Consider the following 21810-nt stretch of genomic DNA (forward strand, 5'->3'; position numbering starts at 1 on the left):
TGCTTGACTTACTCTCGCATCATTTCTCTAACTGTTGCAGACACTTTATCTCTGGAGCTATCATTCCAAATCAACTCGGGATTTTCATGAGTTCCTTCAAAAATATGTACAGCAGCTTCAGGGTTGTCTCTCATGGCATCCATAAAAACGCTTGGCAGAAATTTCATTAATGTAATGCGGACCTATATGAGGGGGTTTGAGAAAGAAAAAAGACCTATTGGACAGCTCAGTGTTTGGTGCGCTTTGTATTTCTCTGGGATGGAATATTGATGTATTTGTGGTATGGCTGATTTGGGCCTTAACTATTATCCAAACCGCCTGGAGTGGGAGAAGAGATTCAAACTTGGTTTATGCAAAGGTAACTTTAACAAGACTCATATGACCCGCTCTTACGTACCTATCCAGTTTCATTTCTTCTCTCTTCTTCAAATTTAAGACCCCTGAAGAAATTCAATATTGCTGATGCATATACTGTCCAGAGCACACCTTGCTAGATCATGCCTTGCACACACTATTTCTTCTTCCCAGAATACCCTTGGTTGGCCTGTCCCTCCAACTCTCCCCCATGCCGCCTGCCCTTGCAAACAAATTTTTCTCAAGGTGCCTTTGTGCCTTTCAAGTGCATTTATTTTGCTATACTGTGTTTTATATTATACTGTGCCTTTTTCCAAAAAGGACTTAAAATGCAGCTTTAAAAGTAACACAGGGGTGCCTGGCTGGCTCAGTCAATAGAACATGCAACTCTTGCTCTCATAGTCGTGAGTTCAAGCCCCCTACTGGGTGTAGAGATTACTTAAAACAAAAGGGGGGGGGCAGTAAAAATAATGCATCCAATACACACACACACTGAAAATTAGTTGGAGGCCTAAAGACAAAGGGAAAATGAAGGTTGGGAAGTTAAGTTTTCTCCTGAGGTCTTCACATGATTTTCTCTCCTTCATATCCCTTGAGCCTGTACTCAAACTTTTTTTTTTTTTTGAAGATTTTATTTATTTGAAAGAGAGAGAGAGAGAGTGAACACAAGCAAGGGGGAAGGATGGAGGGAGAGGGAGAAGCAGACTCCCCACTGAGCAGGGAGCCTGACGCGGGGCTTGACCCTAGGACCCCAAGATCATGACTTGAGCCAAAGGCAGATGCTTAACTGACTGAGCCACCCAGTTGCCCCTCAGACTTATCTTCTGGAAAGCTTCCCTGACCTAGTCTTTCTCACTCATTGCTTGTATTTTCAGCCCTTGGCATGTAGCAGATAGTCAAAAACTTATTTGAACGAAGAGTAATATAAAGTCAGTACACAAAGGAAACATCAAAAACTTTACATAACTGATGGTGATATACTACAAATTTAGTTCTGAACTTCCTGAGCAGCCAATGAACTAAAGGAAGTTACGTCAGTTACGTAAAAGCATTCACAAAATAGGAAGTATTTAACTTTTCTTGGTCATGAGAGAATTCAAACAGGAAGTGATCACTCACTAATATCATTAAACATTTAAGTAAAACAATTTATATAATGCAAATTCTTCAGAGTTATGTCCAGGCTACTCAGTTATTCAAGAACAGGAGTTGGTACACCAGGAGCCAAACTTGGCCTGCCACCTGTTTTTGTATACAAAGTTTTACGGAAACACTGCCATGACCATTTACGCAGTTACTGTCCACGGCTGCTTTCCTGTTATGATGGCAGAGCTGAGTATTTGTGAAAAAAATCAGATGACCCAAAAAGGATAAAATATTTACTGTATTTTTTCCTTTATAGAAAAAGTTTAGTGGTCCCACCCCCATGTCACATCATGTATGAAAATTAACTCAAATGGATCTAGGATGTAAATCCCAGAGCTAAAACTATAAAACTCTAGTAGGAGGACACATAGGCATAGCTCTTTGTAACCTCGGATTAGGCAGTGGTTTTTAGATATGAGATAAAAAGCACAAGCTACAACAGCAACAAAAAAACCAGACTGAGCTTCATCAAAATTTAAAAATTTTGTACAATGGGGCACCTGGGTGGCACAGTCAGTTAAGCGTCTGACTCTTGGTTTCGGCTCAGGTTGTGATCTCAGAGTCATGAGATCGAGCCCTGTGTCAGGCTCCGTGTGGGGTGAAGAGCCTGCTGGGGGTTTCTCTCTCTCTCTCTCTCTCTCTCTCCCCCTCTGCCCCTCCCCCTCACGCTCCCTCTCACAAATAAATAAATCTTAAAAAAAAAAGAAAATTTGTGCTTCAAAAGACACCATAAAAAAAATAGAATGACATTCATAGAATGAGAGAAAATATTTACAAATCATGTATTGGATAAGGGACTGGTATCCAAACAATTACAACTCAATAGTAAAAAGATAACCCAATTAAAGAATAAGATGCAAATACACATTTTTCTTTTAGAAAATGTACAAATGGCCAATAAGCATATGAATAGATACTCAACATCATTAGTCACCAAGGAAATGCAAATCAAAACCATGAGATACCATTTCACACCCACTAGGATGGCTATAATCAAAATAGATTATCTAATAACAAGTGTTAGAGAGGCTGTGGAGAAATTAGAACCCTCAGAAACTGCTGGTGGGAATGTAAAATGGTGCAGCCATTTTGGAAAACAGTATGACAATTCCTCAAAACGTTAAATAGTACCCTCTGATCCAGAAATTCTACTCTCACAGAAATAAAAAGACATATCCACATGAAAACTTGTACACAAATGTTCACAGCTGCACTATTCAGAACAGCCAAAAAGTAGGAACAAGTCCCATGCCCATCAACTGATAAATGGAAAACCAAATGCAGTGTATCTATACAAGGAAATATTATTTGGCAATAAAAAGAATGAAGTATTGATACTTGGAACAGTATGGAATAACTTTTTTTTATTAATATTTATTTGACAGAGAGAGAGCGAGAGCAGGAGCACAAGCAGGGGGAGTGGGAGGGGGAGAGGCAGGCTTCCCGCTGAGCAGAGAGCCCAATGTGGGGCTCGATGCCAGGACCCTGGGATCATGACCCGAGCCGAAGGCAGACGCTTAACGACTGAGCCACCCAGGCGCCCCGCAACAGTATGGAATAACCTTGAAAACATGCTAAGTGACAGAACCCAGTCACAAAAGAACACATATTGTATGATTTCATTCATATGAACTGCCCAGAAAAGACAAATCTAGAATGTAAGTTAGTGGCTGCCAGGTGCTAGAAGAGGGGAATAGGGAGTAACCTCTAAAGGGAACAGTTTTTTTCCCTGGATTGATGAAAACTGACAGTGGTTACCCAACCTTTGGATATAATAAAACCACTGAATTGTTCACTTTACATGTGTGAACTGTATGCTATGTCAATTATATCTCAATAAAGCTGTTATCAAAAAAGGGAAAAAAAGTTTACTGATCCCAGTTCTAAAATACCTTCCTGCAAACCATTCAATAAAGGAGCTAGTACTTGTGTTGTTCCTATACAAATAATTTAACTGTATATATAGTCACCTTGATAAAATTTGTCCCTCATGTATTTTGAAGGACAAAAATTACTAAAGAGCTCGAAGTCAACTCCAGTACATGTTTAAACAGCTAAAACATTATCTAAATCATGTAATACTGAATATTACAACTATGGGTACCCAACTCTAGCTTTAAGAGAACTCAATATTAAATATCAATATTCATACTTTTATGGACCCTTTCTATAGACATTCAAATGTACTCTCCCTCATCAACCCTTGTGATGACAGACTGTTAACTTTATTCCCAAAGTAAAATTGTTTTCAGGGCCTATGTCACATTCTCAATATCCAGATCTAGAGACGAGACAAGGAAAAAAACCTAAATCCAGATTGGTTTTTTTGTTTTTTCAATTAAAGATTTTATTTATTCACTTGACAGAGAGAGAGAGAGAGACAGCGAGAGAGGAACACAAGCAGGGGGAGTGGGAGAGGGAGAAGCAGGCTCCCCACGGAGCAGGGAGCCCGATGCGGGACTCGATCCCAGGACCCCGGGATCATGACCTGAGCCGAAGGCAGACGCTTAATGACTGAGCCACCCAGGTGCCCCATATATATATATTTTTAAAGATTTTATTTATTTGACAGAGAGAGACAGCAAGAGAGGGAACACAAGCAGCGGGAGTGGGAGAGGGAGAAGCAGGCTTCCCGCTGAGCAGGGAGCCCGATGTGGGGCTCGATCCCAGGACCCTGGGATCATGACCTAAGCCTAAGGCAGACGCTTAACGACTGAGCCACCCAGGCACCCCTCCAGATTGTTCCACTGATGTAAAATCGACTCTGGAAGTGGGGGCTCGGGAAGCCTCTGAGTCCGGACACGTTTCCCTGAGGTGCTGCTTTAAGCGCTAGCACAATGACTGCTCCAGCGAGCACTACTTCTGCTGAAACTGAGTCAATAATAGGAGACTGACTACACCTGTGTCTGGGTGGAATTCTACTTAGAAGTACTGTTTTAACACGTTCCTGGTCCACAAACGGGACTATGTTTCCAAAGAGCATCTGGTCATCTCCAGATTCTGGACGAAAGATCTCCTTGCGGAATGGAGAGGCTGTTACACTCACGTGCCTGTGTGGACTTACTTCCCAAAGTGGCCTTACTAACAAAGGCGTGGGCTGCGTAAGAACACAGATCGCCATCTCCCCTTCACTAGCTGCGTCCACGGGCCAATCCTCACAGTGTCAAAGTCTAACCTAATTATCTTCAGTCAAAACTTAACACATACTTTTGTTCTTTCTTCAAGGAAGGTAAACAGTTTAACACCACAATCTAAACACCGTCTTAAGACTTCTCAATTCCAATACAGGCTTCTCCAACTATAATTTTTCTCAAAGTAGTAATATAGAGCAACAATTTCAAGTACGTCAATCTTCAACGTTCACATCAAATCATGTCCTTATCCTCACCATCAGACTTTGGTAAACTTCATGAAATCAATATCAAAGTAACAGAGCTTAAATAATTTCTTTCTAAGGACCTATTTTGTGCTCACCTTTGGACCTATTAGTTTGTCTGCGGTCATTTTAGCAAAAAGTTCCGCTGTTTGGGCTCGAACCTGTGGATGTGTTGAATTGCAGAACATATCTAGTAAGTAAATCAAAGCTCCTATGAAGGAAAAAAAGAATTAGCACTTATTCTATAAAGAATATGATTTTTCTGATCAGCTGAATTCATTTTCAACTTTAGGTCAACTTAATGCAGTTTGTTTGTTTGTTTTAATTATAAGCCTTACAAAGCCTTTTTCTAGTTTAGCAGACTACACAAAACAGTTCAAAATAAGCTTCACTTATTTTGAGCATGACTGGATGAGAAAGCACTCTGTACGTTACCTTTTGCCATTGCTTCTTTGATTATTTTTGTGCTTGATGTCAAAGCATAAAGAGTTTCTAAAACAAGCTGGCGACCTGCAGGGCAAAAGATATTTCAAGGAATGCATAATCACCACATTAGCTGACATTTACTGGGCATCAGCTCTGTGCCTGGCACTGACCTAGGTGTTCTACAGAGGGTATCACACTTATCTCTTCACAATAACCAGTGACAGGTATTATCATGGCCTTATTAGGAATGAAGAAGATGAGGCCCAGTTTAACCAGCCCATGGTATCATAGCTACTGAGTGGTATAGCTGGGTTTTACACAGAGGTCTTTCTGACTCCAAACTTCACACTCGTAACCACTGTGCCATACTGTCTTTCTACCTTATTGTTCACTACACAGGCAACATCTTCTCACCTCCTGGAACCACCCTGAAGACACTGGTCAGGCATCAAAGATTTTTATCTGGTGCTCCGGCCTTAGAGAAGTGAGTAGGAAGCAGCAGTTGTAAGACAGTGCTCCAATCTAAGACATGACAGTATCCTTCCGGACACAGCCTACACACCTCTCATCCCTTGCCATCAAAGTATACTCAGCTATTGGACTTTACTCCTCCAGAGTCAAAGAGCAATGGCAGACAGGTGACCAAAGGGGTAAGAGCTGGCAAAGAGGGTGGAGGCTGCCAAGTATTAGGCTGATGCTGAGGCAACAACAAAGGCAGGTCCCCGGGCTGGGCCCCATTCACATACAGGAAAACACACATTCAAAAGGAGGTTCCCAAGAGAAGCAACAATACTTTACTGAAAATGCACCACTGTTTAAACATAGTTTCGAAGGAAAACAACAAGTCTTTGGAAGGGGTACAGGAAGGTTAAATATTTTATGTGTTTAATATCCCTTAGCAAACAGTGGAAGAGAGAGAATTTAGTCTAAAATATAAATGACAGCAGAGTAGACTGAGATAGCTAGATGTCAGCTATTTAACCTATAAGATTAAAATAGTGATTGGACTATAATTTTCAAACTATGATTTTTGTAACATTCTTTACTTCATTAGTCAGTGAATTTTGCATTGTTTGAAGCCTCACAAAGCTACTGAAAACCAATAAAAAAGAAAAACCAACTAAGGCTGTAAGTATGACACAAATAATCTGCAAATGACTTTTCAAAAGCTGTCATTTTAGAGAACTGTTTCAAATGTCATTTATTAAAGAAAACAAAATTATTCAATGGAAATTCAACTCCATTCAAGTCACTGAACTTGCACTACTTGCGTGCAAGGCACTGAGGCATAAAATGAAAGAGACAGGTTCTTGTTCTCAAGGAGGTAGATAGGTGTGAGTCAAGAGCAACACGGCTTCCAGAGCCAAGTGAATAATGTATTCTGATAGGCAGTGGTGAAGTTGGAGCTATACTGTAATTGCCCTTGAAAAGCAATCTCAAGGTTGATTGTAGCACAAATACACACTACTTACTACGTTAGACAATTGCACAGTTTAAAAAGAGCCTATATCAGCGCAGGCTATATTCAGGAAATAAGATAGGTATATTTTTAAAAACTGATCTCACCTTGGTGGTAATAATCTCTATCTGCATCAAATCAGTAAAGGACAAATAATGCAGGATTGAATTCTAAGTTGAAAACAAGGTAATTTTTATGTTAAGCATTTTTTCCTGTCATCCAAGACCAATTATGTTTCTTTATAAACCATGGGTCAATTCTCAATTACTCACGTGCATACCATACTCAGAAAACGGAAAAACCTAGGTTATTTTCCTTTGCTTTTGGACTCTCTTACCTCTTTCAACTTTTGAAATGGGAAATACAAAATAGTGTTACTGACTGATGTAAAGCATAATTAGGAAGACAACTTTAATATAAAGAATACCACTTAAAAGATTCCAAAGTAAATACGGATATCATGTTTTGTCAGAGGTCTTCTGTTCGCTATGTAACTGCTCCCTCTATAGGTTGGCCATGCTGTGGTTTCCAAAATTCCATTCATGAAATATACATACTTGATGGTAATGAATGTAGAAGAGCCAATAAATTGGACAAAACCATTGATTCAGCAATATTGTTGACACAATCCTGGTTAGATGTCACTATATTCACAACCTGAAAATTAAATCAACAGGATTTTAAGAGTTTGGGAAATAATTTTGGACCTAATAAAATTTGGACCTAAATAAAATGAAGTCCAGTTAGTCAGACCTAAATAAATTTGAGGCTTCACAAAAGTGAAAAAAAATGTTTGGAGGACAAAATAATTTTTAAGAGTTTAATTTTAAAAGATAGGCCTTGGGCGCCTGGGTGGCTCAGTTGGTTAAGCGACTGCTTTCGGCTCAGGTCATGATCCTGGAGTCCCTGGATCGAGTCCCGCATCGGGCTCCCTGCTCGGTGGGGAGTCTGCTTCTCCCTCTGACCCACACCCCTCTCATGTGCTCTCTCTCTCTCTCTCATTCTCTGTCTCAAATAAATAAATAAAATCTTAAAAAAAAATAAAATAAAATAAAAAAATAAATAAATAAAAAATAAAAAAAAAATAAAAGATAGGCCTTATTACTTTGATCTTTTGTGAAATAATAAAAATAATTAAAAATGTTAATGTTCATGTACATATTATATATACATATTATATATATTAGTTCCCTGTCAATTTAGAGATAAGAACTAAATGTAATAATCTAAAAAATATTTTAGAAATAAGTCACAATGTCGAGGTTATTAGGAATCCTTCAATCCTATACTGGTTCATGCTCCATAACTATGTATTCCAATCACAGAACTGGGGTGGGGGGTGGTTAGGAAGATAATGATCCTCACTACTGGGACTTTACTTTTGCTTTTAGAGGGAGAGAGTAAATGTCTTCAGTGCCCAGCAAAACAGATTTAGTTTATCTATTATAAAGAAACAGGCATGTTTTTCTTTCAAAGAGGATGACCTCTCAAGTCTAACTTTTATAGTATACATCTAAAGATCAATGTCACTTAACTTGAACCACATGGTCAGCATCTCAAACCAACACGTTAGATTTAATAACGTTCATTTACAAAGTTATAAGGTACGTGGAGAAATTAAGTAGAGAAATGCTTTTCAATTAAAAGAACATGCTTGTTAAGCTTTTTGACCAATCTAACTTGCATTACTTTATTAAAATATATTTTTTAATTTTTTATTGTTATGTTAATCACCATACATTACATCATTAGTTTTTGATGTAGTGTTCCATGATTCATTGTTTGTGTATAACACCCAGTGCTCCATGCAATCTTTTAAACCAAAATGCAACATAAGAACATATTACTCGACTAATTCATAAACTGCTCATAAACGTGTTACTGCAGGGTTTAATTTGGTGTTCTTTACAATAGTGTATGTTACAATTAGCAGGATAGGGGCGCCTGGGTGGCTCAGTTGGTTAAGTGACTGCCTTCAGCTCGGGTCATGATCCCAGGGTCCTGGGATCGAGCCCCGCATCAGGCTCCCTGCTCAGTGGGAAGCCTGCTTCTCCCTCTCCCGCTCCCCTGCTTGTGTGCTCTCTCTCTCTCTCCCCCATGCTTTCTCTCTCTCAAATAAATAAATAAAATCTTCAAAAAAAAAAAAATTAGCAGGATCATCTGAAAAATGATCCTGGGAGCTTACTCTAGGTTGCCTAGACAAGGAAACCCCTGTAGCCAGGGACCTCCTGCTTCTCCCAGAGGAAAAGGCGGTACCCAGCTTCCCATGGGACCAGGGGTTTCATTCTCCTAAAAAAGGGACTTCCAACTTCTCTTGGACCTCTAAAGCCCGAAGGTTCTGGGCAGCTGGCTTTCTTTCTTAGCTCCCGTAAACAGCATAACAGCCCAGTTGTCTGTCTGTAACCCTCACTGAAGGGAAGGGGGTAGGTTGTCCTCTAAACACAAACCTACAGTCTGTGGCCAGCAGTATGCCCTGGTCTCTGGGGACTGTGAGATCAGGGAACTCCCACCCCTCTTCTTGTCCTCTCTGGCTGCCAAGCTTCCCCAGTAAAGCACCCCCTTCACCCACACTGCAGGACACTACACAATGCACCCCAAGTTCTGATGCATGACACACAACGACCACACAGGGAACCACTTGGAACAACATTGTGTCATGTTTGCTCCTCAAAATGAGTATACTAATGTAAATTTTAAGAACATATTTACTTGGCTTAATAGACAAAATGAAGGAAAAAAAAGAAAAGAAAATACATGCATACTTTCATTCAACCCCAGATGGTAGTTAATCAAGGCCTAAACCACATATAGGAGTAAAGACAGCATACTTTAATATAAAATTCCTTTACCTCTAAAGCCAATTGCTGCACTTGACCCGCTCCATGGACTCGGAGAAGAGAAAATATTAACTTAAAGTGCCCAATGCATTCGCTTTCAGAGCCTAGGAAATAAGAATAAAAGGTTTATCTTTTATTCCTAAGAGATGCTCTAAAGTACAGACCTTCAGAAAACTGATCTACTCTGTTGTTTACTGTCAATTATAAGTCTCTGATAAACCCTTTCTCAACATTTGTGACATGAAATAAATGGAGTACCTCCTAAGCAGCAGTAAATCTTAACAGACAAAAAGCAAGATAGAATTTCTTTGTTTTGTTTTCATTTCCATCCATACCCCTAGCCTCCAGGCTAAAACCAAGAAATATACCAAATACATAATCCAAATGCAACTTAAAAAATAAGGGTACAAGGTAGTAATTCTACTCTTTACTCTAGACCTTAGAGCTACCCCCCTCAGCCTAATTACATTTTGGGAGAGTGTGACATCATTTGCTTTTAATTTAGACTGAATTAGAACTCTGCCACTTGAGGACTACATTACAAACAACTGTATGGATATACAAAGGACTCCTTGTGAAAATACATAAAACGGAATAGTATTTCCATTACTACCCACCTCAAACCCCAATCCCATATATTTCCTACCATTCTGTTAATAGAATAAAAATATTAAACATTAAGACTCTGTTCTGTGTATTTTTCCTTTTACGACATGGTAGTAACACACACAGTGTAATCTGTAATTTTTTGAGGCTTCAGAAGATAATTCACTAAGACTCCTCAAAGGAGTCTGAAAATACCCTATAAATAGATTGCTTTTAAATTTATTTTCAAACCACTATAGCACTGAATATATACAGAAAAGAGCAAAAGAGTACCTGAAAGTTAATGATAAATGTCAATAAAAAGGATTTGGGGTCTTCAAGTTACTTAACCGAATTTGTATTGTTTTAGGTTTTTTATACTCCATATTTGTTATCAAAGTTAGAATTAGAGGAAGCTTTCAAATTTTCACTCATGCATCTCCCTGCTGTCAGGCAAGAGTGGTAACATTTTTGGAAATGTCCTCTTAAGGCTGTTTAAGAATGAAAACTCACACTTTATTTCAATTTTTATACACCAAAACCTGCAGTTTCTCAAAAATATAAGTGCCCATATGTACACAGCACTGTGTTAGATACCAGAAGAGACAAATTAGATCACCTAATAAATCAACCTAACTTAAGCACTTATATGTCAACTTATGTCATCAATGTGAAATTTTATACTATCAAGTTATTTTGTCTTTTCAACTCATTGAGACTCATTTTCTCTTAGAGATATGAATTCTAAACATGATGCCTTGACCTCTCTCCTCCTTCCACCCTACTCTTTTTATAGGTAAAAAATTAAGAGCTCAATTCTTGTTACGTTATACTATTTTCTTTGAGTTTCTCTGATAAAATTGAGAATTGGAATTATTGTAAGGATCTTATTGATCAAGGGTAGTGATCAAATCCACACACCTGGATTATATTTTATGACATTTCTCAGAGCCTCCAAAGCCATTTCCACTCTTGGCAAGCGGTCTCCATGTTGCTCTGACTCCACTTTTGCAGCATGTGTGATAGCCATGAATGTGTGGAGGTACTGGGCCTGGGAGCCTATATAATCCAAAAGACTTGCAGCAAATGCTTTTGGAACCTAAGTGGAGAAATATTTACAAACATGTGTGCCCTCAGAAGTAACTATAAGACTCCAGAGCAACAACCATCCCCTTCCCCCCAAAAAACTTCAAGGTATGGAACAATTAAATTATACATATACATGAACACCTATGGATTTGGGGGCAGAGGGGGGAGTAAAACTCAGTTGCATTAGAAAGCATTTCTCAACTTTTTTTGTCCCAAAACATTAGAGATCTGATATACTCCCACCAGGACCTTAGCATATCAATTCTGAATTAGTATATCTCTCCCTTTTACAAATCAAAGTAATTGATAGTACCATATGTAACTTCTACAATTTGGTTATATTTTTAAAAATATATATTTAGAATATAAATTCGAAGGACAGTTTTCAAAGAGACTTCACAAATCAATGAATTCATCCTGCTTAACAGCTATTTATACAATATTATTCTGTGATACATAATATACATTATGGTTTAGTAGATTCCTTTTTTTCCCAAGTGCAAACTTTAAAACAAAGCCTCGCTGGGGCACCTGGTTGGCTCATTTGGTTAAGCGTCTGCCTTCGGCTCAGGTCATGATCCCAGGGTCCTGGGATTGAGCCCCACATCGGGCTCCCTGCTCAGTGGGGAGCCTGCTTCTCCCTCTGCCTGCCCCGACACCCTGCTCGTGCTTTCTCTCTCTCTCTCAAATAAATAAAATCCTTAAGAAACAACAACAAAAACAAAAGCCTCACTTCTTCCCTCTTTACAAACCAAGCAACCACCAAATCCTCCTTGCCACTCCCTCCCAAAAAAAAAAAAAACTACAACAAAAAATTCCTACATGATCACCAAGCTCTAGAAGACAAAGAAGCTCCTCTTTTGCTTCTGAAAGTGATTAGGGATCATCACAAGAAACGACATGGTTTGACCTCATTTTCTAAAAAATCTCTTTGTTTTCCACTGGTATTTTCTTATTTTCCTCTAATAATTGGCCAGAGAAGTACTTCTGTCTGGTGGTCTGATATTGTACATGATGGAATGAATGTGTAAATGACCTTGCCCTTCCAGGAGAGACAAGTTGAAGGCATATGCACATGACAACAGGTAGCATTATGCATAAAATATAAAAAATAGTTGGGTAAGGAATAACTTATTTTCATGAATCCACAAAACTAAATTCTTCAACATGCAAAATAAAAAGGCTTATAAATTACCAATGGTAAACCCCATCACATACCCAGGTTAGTATAAGGCATTTGGCAAAGAACACACATTATTTCAACTTATTCAGTGTGAATAAACTAGTAGCTTTCAATAACAAATGACTGAAGGTATCAGACAAAACTAAAAGTAGAGAGCTTACCTCCAATTGGAAAGTAGGGACTTCATTATACACCCTCACAAAAATTTCCCCTACAATAAGTTCTTTGGCATGATCACTATAGACAAATTCTGATCCGTAAGTTTTGTCACAATCACCCTTTTTAAAAAAGAAAATAGACTGTTAGATGTAAATCAGAATCATCAGTGTCTGGTTTATAAATCTAACCATATTCAATTTAATAACAACAGATAAATAGCCTGGAAGTTCCATTTCTTATCTAGAGGAAAACTGTGGTGGGACGCAAAGCATACTCAATGCTGTATTAATGCTTACAACTAATAATATGAACTCTGCAATAGGCATGGAGTTATTTTTTAGTCCAAAGGTTAATATTATAACTCATTTTAAGATTTCAAAAGATCACAGAGGTCATCCAATGAAGTGTCTTAGAGCTAATGTTTATAAAGCAAGTATGACACTTGGTTCTTCTCACTCCACTCAGCAGACATTTGGCCTAGTCAGCTCTGGGGTGATGGAGCTAAGAAATGAACACATCTGGACTGACCTTTAAAAAGTAATACACTGAGTCAAAGTGCTAGAAAATGGAGTCTCTGAAGGAAAAAAAAAAAAAAAAAGACATGGTAATATTACAGAGGTTGCCAAACCAGGAAGAATTTCCATTTGAGGAAAAGGAAAAAGAAGAGGAATGGGAAAAAAACAGTACCAATGAAGATTTAGGTTGAAATTACACAGAATTTAAGTTGGACTGAAATGATACAGAAAAGTATACAATAAATTGTAAAGTGTTAAAGATGCTATTATGTTTCTTCTGGTAAAAGAACAGATGTATAAAAATGTGAGACCTGTTCTCCCCAGCTCTGTAATTCTCAATCTATATAGAGTTCTGAGTGACTATCATCAAATGAGTTAAAAAGAAAAAAATGCTGAATAATTCAGGACATAACAGTGGTGTTTATTGTTGTAAGTTCTAAGCCCATAAATGTTAACTGTCTGCTAAACCATCAAGTCTCAACCATCTACTGTATGGATTATGCAGGCCTTATCCTTATTGGCCACAGTACGGTCTTGTTTTTTTTTTCATAGCTTCACAGATTCTCCACTAGGAGGTGGCAAGACAGGAGAAACTGTTCGATTCTGATACCAGAAAGCAACTTCGATGTACTGGGAAAAGAGGCTGAAGAGAACAATTACAAGAGTGCTTTTGTAGAGAAAAATTCATTGAAATGGGGAACAGCTACACGTAAACAGGACAACAATAATCACGAATGTATCATTAAGTACAAGAATGCTGTTCCTTACATGGGCCACACATTAGGTGGAAAAACCTGTAGGCCAGATTAACACCAAATGGAGAAACAAAACTTGTAGGCCTGATTAACACCAAATGGAGAAACTGTCTGAGTTATGTTCCCAGAGAATATTTTTTTGAGACTAAGTCACCCCAGAAGTTTATGAAACAATAACATACTTTTTTAATCATGTTTTCTTGTTGGGATTCAAGAAACTCAAGTAGTTCTGCTCTTGTAGAATTGTTCCATATCAAATAAGGGCTCTCAGTGTTGCTGTTGAGCATCTTCAGAATCTAGGAAACAGAGTATTACTGTTTTGTAACATTTAGAAAAAAAGAGTGCAAGTTATCATTTATTGAAACTGTTGATGACACGCCAAGCACTGGAATAAGTGCCTTAAGCATAATGGGCCTCAATAACTCCAACAAGTTTGTTGATATTATCCATTTTGCAGCTGAGAAAAATCAAAGCTAAGAGCAATCTAATGATTTGTCCCAGGTCACACAGCACAGCCCTTCAGCTGGGAAAACTGGGATTCAAATCGGAGTCAGTATGACTTCACATCCTTAACATGCAGCTCTGCTACAGTGAAAATTATGAGATAGTTTGTGCTGAAACATTTAATAAACACTTAGTAAACACAAGCTTAGAAAGAATCATACCATACTAACTTTACATAAATGTATCTGAAAACAAAATCTAAGTCTCTCTGAAGCATACCGCTATGAAGGGAAGCAAAATTTATGGGCAGAGAGTCACTTCAGATTTTCTTGGCCAAACCCGGATTCAAGGCTGCATTAAGCAGTTATGAAGGTATAGCTTCTGACTGCTTAGCCATCCACGGTGCGGAATTTCCCTTTGTCTATTTAGTTCTCAATTAGAAGTGTGTAAATAGACATTTGACTCTCCTTCAAATGTTTTAATACAAAGTTCTGTACATTTTACACTTACAAAGCTCTATGCTAGCAGGATATCAGTGGGTTATTACCTTCATCTTAGACAAAACCAATTAATCTGTTTTTAAAATGTTAACATTTTTTTTTTTAAAGATTTTATTTATTTATTCATGAGAGACAGAGAGAAAGAGAGAGAGAGGCAGAGGGAGAAGCAGGCTCCCAAGGAGCAGGGAGCCCGATGCGGGACTCGATCCCAGGACGCTGGGATCATGACCTGAGCCAAAGGCAGACGCCCAACCATCTGAGCCACCCAGGCGCCCTAAAATGTTAACATTTTTAAAATGTTAAAATAAAACTGTTTTAAAATGTTAAGTAAAATGATAAAAGAATACATTCTTAGGAGGGATGCCTGCGTGGCTCAGTAGGCTAAGTGTCTGCCTTTAGCTCAGGTCATGATCTCAGGGTCCTGGGATCAAGTCCCGCATTGGGCTCCTTGCTCAGCGGGGAGTCTGTTTCTCCCTCTGCCTGCCGCTCCCCCCTGCTTGTTCCCTCTCTCTCTTTCTGACAAATAAATCAGTAAAATCTTAAAAAAAAAAAAAATACATTCTTAGGAGAATTTTAAAACTTTGAGAACTGGCGGTTTAAAATAAGCATTTTGAAAAATCCATATGGGAGTTCAGACCAAGATTCTGAAATGCTTTTTTTCCCTCCCTGTAGTTTATCAACAACCTGCAAAGAATGGAAAGAATGTCTCACCAGCAAAATACATCATGCTGGTGAACACAAAATTCAGAAAAAGTACAAAGATCAAGCATCTAACGCTCTTCGCCCTTACTCAAGGGGCACTGAAAAGCAATGGCCTACACCAAAAAAAGAGATTGAGTTAAAAAAAAAAAAAAACATTTAATAAATTCTAAGAATACTTTACATTTGGAACACTGAGGACTTCTTCCCTTACAAAAGTACTGGATAATCATTAGAGAAAACATAAAAATAGCCTACAATTCTGCCATTCAGGGATAACTACAGTTAACATATTCATATAGATCCATCCATCCATTTTTTTAATACCAAAAATGGGATTTTTAGCCTTTTCACTTAAAATTTTTAAACATCTTTTAATATCTTTATGCCTTTACAATTTAAGGCTTCATGGTATTCTAATGAATGGATTTTTATAGTTTAGTTCTTTAATGCTACATTCTTAAGATTACTTCGCAATGATCCTCACAGAAGAGGCCAAAGAGGGCGCCTGGGTGGCTCAGTTGGTTAAGCGACTGCCTTAGGCTCAGGTCATGATCCTGAAGTCCCGGGATCGAGTCCCGCATCGGGCTCCCTGCTCGGCAGGGAGTCTGCTTCTCCCGCTGACCCTCCCCCCTCTCATGCTCTCTCTATCTCATTCTCTCTCAAATAAATGAATAAAATCTTTAAAAAAAAGAAGAGGCCAAAGAGGTTGGGAGAGCTGTCAAAGTCATACTTGATTTCTGTCATGAATGCATGCGTGTGTGTGTGTATGTGTGTGTGTGTGTGTTAGCTTTTAGGATTTCAACTCTGAGTCTAACTTAGAGATTGCTTATAAGAAAAAGCCAAAAATAGGGGCACCTTGGTGGCTCAGTTAAGTGTCTGCCTTTGGCTCAGGTCATGATCCCAGGGTCCTGGGATCGAGCTCCGTGTCATGTTCCATGCTCAGTGGGGAGTCTGCTTCTCCCTCTTCCTCTGCCCCTCCCACTAATGCTCTCTCGCTAATAAATAAATAAAAATCTTAAAAAAAAAAAAAAAGAGCCAAAAACAGACTCTGGGTCTCCTAACTCCCAGTTCTCTGCCCATTGTGAAACACCATTTCCAAGTTCATTCTCTTTTCCTGTCCCCTTGTGACTCAAGGTTGGTAAGAATTATGGTGGGCTCCAGAGCCGAGAAACATAAAGTTAATTTCCCCCTGCAGAAAGAGTGGGCTTTGTAGAGCTGATATCAACAGCATCAATCCATAATAAACTGAATTTCTTGGATGAGAGAACAAACATGAACATTTTCAAGTTTTAGGTTTCCTAGAGCAATCAACACTGTTATGTTGCTCTACTATTTAAATGATCTTGCAACATTCATCAAAACCCAGGCTACCTCTGAAGCACATACCTCCGTAGCACTAACCACAGCAAGTTTTCTAGCAACATAGGGTGTCAGCATGCCAGCCAAACTTTTCCTTATGGTTGGATTTTCTGGGGTTGCCTGTTCTTCAGGCAGATACCCTCCAAGGCGACTTAGAGCACGGACACTCAGTTTAGCAAGGCTGTTGGCTACTTCCTGTTACAAAAAAAATTAAAACACTGAAGTAGATCTGTCACATTACATAGGTAACATGGTACCTTCATGGAATCAAAACCATATGGAAAACAAAACTATATGGGACATACTTAAGGAGCAGAAAGCAAGTCCCCAACACTGATGTTAGAGCTTATACATTAGAGCTTACTCTTTCATTTACACAAAAGATCAGAATCTATATACTCATTTATATCCAATAGAGTATCTTGAAGATAACTGGAAGAAGCACACTTGGTGGTAGGGTGGACAGTAGGGGATAGGCAGGCAGACTTGCCTGCTAGAGGAACACACTAACAATAGGAATAATGAATGGCAGTGACTAAAAAAGGAGAGACAGAAAAAATACTCAAGAAAATCAGTTAAGTACTCAAGTATCTAGGGGCGGCTAGTCCCAACAGCCCAATATTACTGTTATATTTCTCTGTGTTACACAACCATAATTTTGCAATCATAAAGGTGACTCTAAGTAATCAAGAAAAGATTGTTATATCCAGTATATGTTCCTGCAAATTCCCTCCCCTTCAATCCTTCTAGCACAAATGGCTAAGATAAAAAGTTCTGGGGCTTTGAGGTGCCTGGGTGGCTCAGTCGGTGAAGCGACTGTCTTTGGCCCAGTCATGATCCCAGGGTCCTGGGATCGAGTCCCGCATCAGGCTCCTTGCTCAGCAGGGAGCCTGTTGTCCCTCTCCCTCGGCCTGCTACTCTGCCTGCTTATGCGCGTGTGCTCTCTGTCAAATAAATAAAATCTTTAAAAAAAAAAGTTCTGGAGCTTAAAGAGCAATAAACTTAGCTAGAAAAACAGTTCATGTCTGGGGCTCTGGATAGCTGGAACTTTGCTGTGATTTAATTCGGCACTGGTTTGGGTTCAAATTCAAGATTAAAGCAGTGTGAAAGTTACCTGCTGATTTGTTTCCTCGCTTTTCTGAATGCCACTCTCTTCTAGTGTGTAGTCATAATTAAACAGATAACCAAGCAGATGCCACAAAATCCCAGCCTGAAATAGGTGTGTCTGTAGCCAGAAATCCACAGCAAAAGAACTGACACATTCTACTCCAAGAGCAGCAACCCGTGGGATACTCTGAGAGAATTGAAAATAATGAAATTAATTACAGGGTTTAAAAAAACTCCCAAGAGAAACTGGTTGTGAATGTATGTCAAGCTACCTATCTTACTATGCAAGATGTTTACTTCCTCTTTTATTTTCAATTCCAATTTAAATCTGAATCCAATATTCTTTAAAGCCTAAAATTAAAAGTGACCCTGTGACAAGACACACAGAATTATCTTTGAAGCTAGTGCTAAAAGACTTGGGAATACAGTTTTCTTCATTTTTCGTATCTTTTATTTTTAAAAATAGTGATAAGGCATTAATAGCAACTCACATGATAGGATCTTAAGTGTATCAGAAATATCTTTAAGTGCAGGTGTGTGGATTTGCTTCCTTATATCAGTTTGTATTCTCATTAAATACTTCTAAGGACATCATGTAAATATGGTTGAGAGATTTTTCATCAGATTCCTTATTTCTAGATACCGCAGTCCAGGATCAGCACCCCAATCCTGTTCTATTCCAACGCACCTCACTTTGTTCAGTTATCTAAGGCATCTCTCTCCTTCCCAGTCACTTCTTCCATCAACCCCCAGCTATCTGTCCTCAGCAGTACTGGATTGGGAGGAAGTGCTAAGTTCTCAGCTCCTCAAAGCCCCTCCCACCAGGCAGAGCTTGACTTGTTTCAGGTTTCACGTGGTCCTTTACTTGCATTAAATTTATTTACTCTAGTCTCTCATTTATTTCTTCTCTCCCTCTCTTCAAATGTTCAGATGAGACCCGCTTTGCTTTACATATATCACTTTAGTTTTATTCCTTATGGGCCACCATAAGAACAAAAGCCTCCATTTACATCAAGGGTTCTGTGAAAAATGATTTTAGAGATCCAAATAATGCACATAAAAATGATTTTGGGAAAACAGTTTATTTATAAATTGGGGACTGGCTACTCACTTGACAAGAACACTCATTGCTTACTGCATCCAGAAAGCATTAAAAATGAACTATACCTTGCCAAAATATAGCACCCGACAGAGATCCTTGATGATGCCAGGCATTTCTGTGATCTTCTCTCGGCATTCTTCAAACTGAGCGGCCACACTATAGCATTTGCTTATGTGTCCACATACCTGCATACAACCCAAGAGAGCAAAAAAAGAGTTCCATGCGCATTCCTTATTTAAGCAGAAATCAAATCAGCAGAGATTCATGAATAATGCTTAATGGTATATATGATGCTCCAAAATTAAAAAGAACATTTCTACTGAATTGTTAGTATTTCTGGTTAAGACTTCCCATAGATGCAGGGTTGGCAACCAAATGGCCATGCAGTGCATGGGCCAAACTGACCGTGGCCTGTTTTTGTATGACCAGGGAGCTATGAATGGTTTTTACATCTTTAAAGGGTTGTAAAGAAAACCCCAAAAATATGCAACAGAGACTGCATATAACCTGAAAGTCTCAAATATTTACTCTCTGGCCCTTTATGAAAATTGTTTGCCAACTCTGAATTAAGGTATTTTTGTCCAACCTATTAACATTGCAGAATTACAAGTCTATGTACATACTGCACTTCAAAATAGAGGATGAAACTAAAAAGCCTGAACTCAATTGTTTTAAATTCTAAAATCTGCTGGCATAAAAAAAAAGTATCACATAAAAAGATGCATTCTACAATAATCTCAATGAATTTCTGATAGATCTTTTTTTTTCTGATGGATTTGTCTATCAAAGAATTCAATTATAACCTTAATAGAAAGAAAATAAGTCGATTAAAACACTACGGTGGGGGGAGGGATCTCCTGGGTGACTCAGTCGGTTAAGTGTCTGTCTGCCTTCGACTCAGGTCATGATCCCAGGGTCTTGGGATCGAGCACCACATCGGGCTCCCTACTCAGTGGGAAGCCTGCTTCTCCCTCTCCCTCTGCCTCTGCCTGCCACTCACCCTGCTTATGCTCTGTCAAATAAATAAATAAAATCTGGAAAAAAAAAAAAACACTATAGGGATGGATTACTGTATCTATATAAGCCGATGAATGTTAGCTGAACCTGTGGTAATCATTTCACAATACAGGTAAATCAAAGCACCAAGCTATATGGCCTAAATTTATACAATGATGCATGCCAAATATGTCTCAATACAACTGGAAAAAAAATACTAGGGATGGGGGGACAGAGGTAAAGAAGGAAATCAGGGAAGGGGGCAGAGAGAAATGAAACAAGAATGGCAAAAGGACAAATGTTTGAAAGTGGGTGGTGGGAATAGAAAGGTTCACTATACTATACTCCAAGGAAAAAAAAATTAAGCCACTAGATCACAAGTGATTTAGTGCAGAACTTCTTAAAGCATGATACAGAGACCTACAGCATCAGTATCACTTGGAAATTTGTCAGAAAAGCATATTCTCAGTCCTCCACCCCAGAACCACTGAATCCGAAACTGTGGGCAGCAGGGGGTGTGGAGGTCAGCCACCCACATTTTCATGAGCCCCCCCAAGTGATCCTCATAGATGTTCAAGTCTGAACTACTACTAGTCGAGTGTAACCTTCTTAGAACCATACATGTTGGCCTCACCTGTACTGACATATCACCTGGTTTACTAGAACGATTCAAGACTGCCACACAGCGACTAAAGGCCTCCTGTAACACCTGCAGAGAAAGGAGTCAGCCATTAATTCTCCATTTGGACTTGAAGTCTGAAAAGCCTTTTCTGGTAGGAATAACATATTAAAAACTTTTTAATAATAGATACTTGGTAAATAAATGTGTTTTGCTCAATTAACATTTGTTAAACAAAGGATTCCCTAGAAGCTTCTTTTTAAACATTCCCAATAAGCTATTTTGTAAGCAGCAAGTTTACCAATTTTGAATCCAATACTCTCCAATTCACATTATGAAATAAAGCTCCATTCCACCTTTAATTTTGACACTAGAATATGGAGACTATGATATGCTATTTGCTGGAATAAATTAAAGTTAAGAAATTCTATCAACTGTACTTGTACTTGGTGAATTCCCTATTGCCAGAAGTCCTACAGGGTGCCTGAACCAGCTTGAAGAGAAGCACAGAGGTCATTCCATATTACCTCAATTCCATTCTCCCTTCTGAGCTCTTCAGCATTGAGGGCCGAGCAGTTGACAGTATGGAAAGCCAGCTCTGTAGCAGCAGGCAACAATGGTGATTCTTTTGAGAAAAGGAGGTCATCTGAAGTTTCCATTGTTATAGTCCTAATCAGCATGGGGTAGCCTGCATATTTATAAGGCTGTAAATCTGAAATAATCAAAGGTTAGTGTTAGGAAAATGGCAAATAAAACAAAAACTGATTGTCATGGTTTTAAGTTAATTCTGACACCATGTTCAATTATGTTCCTTTAAGGAAAACGACAAAATATTTAACATCTTAAATGTCTCCTAATTCTAGTTCATAAAAAGAAATTAAACCTGGTATAAATCCCTTGGATCCTTCTTTTTCTAGTACACTTGTTTGGCTGATTTCTCCAAAATATTTCCACCAAAAATAAAATATTTTCTTTTTTTTTTTTTAAAGATTTTATTTATTTATTTGAGAGAGAGAGAGCACACGAGAGTGGGGAGGGTCAGAGGGAGAAGCAGACTCCCTGCTGAGCAGGGAGCCCCCAATGCGGAACTCGGTCCC

General features: G+C 38.7%; 1 protein-coding gene across 3 annotated transcripts in view; it reads right to left on the minus strand.

Moving 5' to 3' along the window:
• DNAJC13 (DnaJ heat shock protein family (Hsp40) member C13) overlaps window positions 1-21810 on the minus strand; it is a 123951-nt gene that overhangs the window by 16133 nt on the left and 86008 nt on the right. For all 3 annotated transcript variants that reach the window (XM_064587774.1, XM_045903786.3, XM_045903785.3), the window contains 13 exons: window positions 21241-21425; window positions 20729-20803; window positions 19164-19283; window positions 18004-18183; window positions 16917-17084; window positions 14067-14180; window positions 12617-12733; window positions 11105-11282; window positions 9611-9702; window positions 7319-7418; window positions 5312-5386; window positions 4975-5087; window positions 13-182 (listed from right to left, as the gene is read on the minus strand). In XM_064587774.1, the coding sequence (XP_064443844.1) occupies window positions 13-182; window positions 4975-5087; window positions 5312-5386; window positions 7319-7418; window positions 9611-9702; window positions 11105-11282; window positions 12617-12733; window positions 14067-14180; window positions 16917-17084; window positions 18004-18183; window positions 19164-19283; window positions 20729-20803; window positions 21241-21425 (1687 nt within the window). The remainder of the gene's footprint in view (window positions 1-12; window positions 183-4974; window positions 5088-5311; window positions 5387-7318; window positions 7419-9610; window positions 9703-11104; window positions 11283-12616; window positions 12734-14066; window positions 14181-16916; window positions 17085-18003; window positions 18184-19163; window positions 19284-20728; window positions 20804-21240; window positions 21426-21810) is intronic.

Source organism: Mirounga angustirostris, unplaced genomic scaffold (assembly GCF_029215605.1).
Source record: "Mirounga angustirostris isolate CCGP_5_RB_7025 unplaced genomic scaffold, mMirAng1.0.hap1 SCAF_1, whole genome shotgun sequence".
In the NCBI taxonomy this organism is placed as follows: domain Eukaryota; kingdom Metazoa; phylum Chordata; class Mammalia; order Carnivora; family Phocidae; genus Mirounga; species Mirounga angustirostris.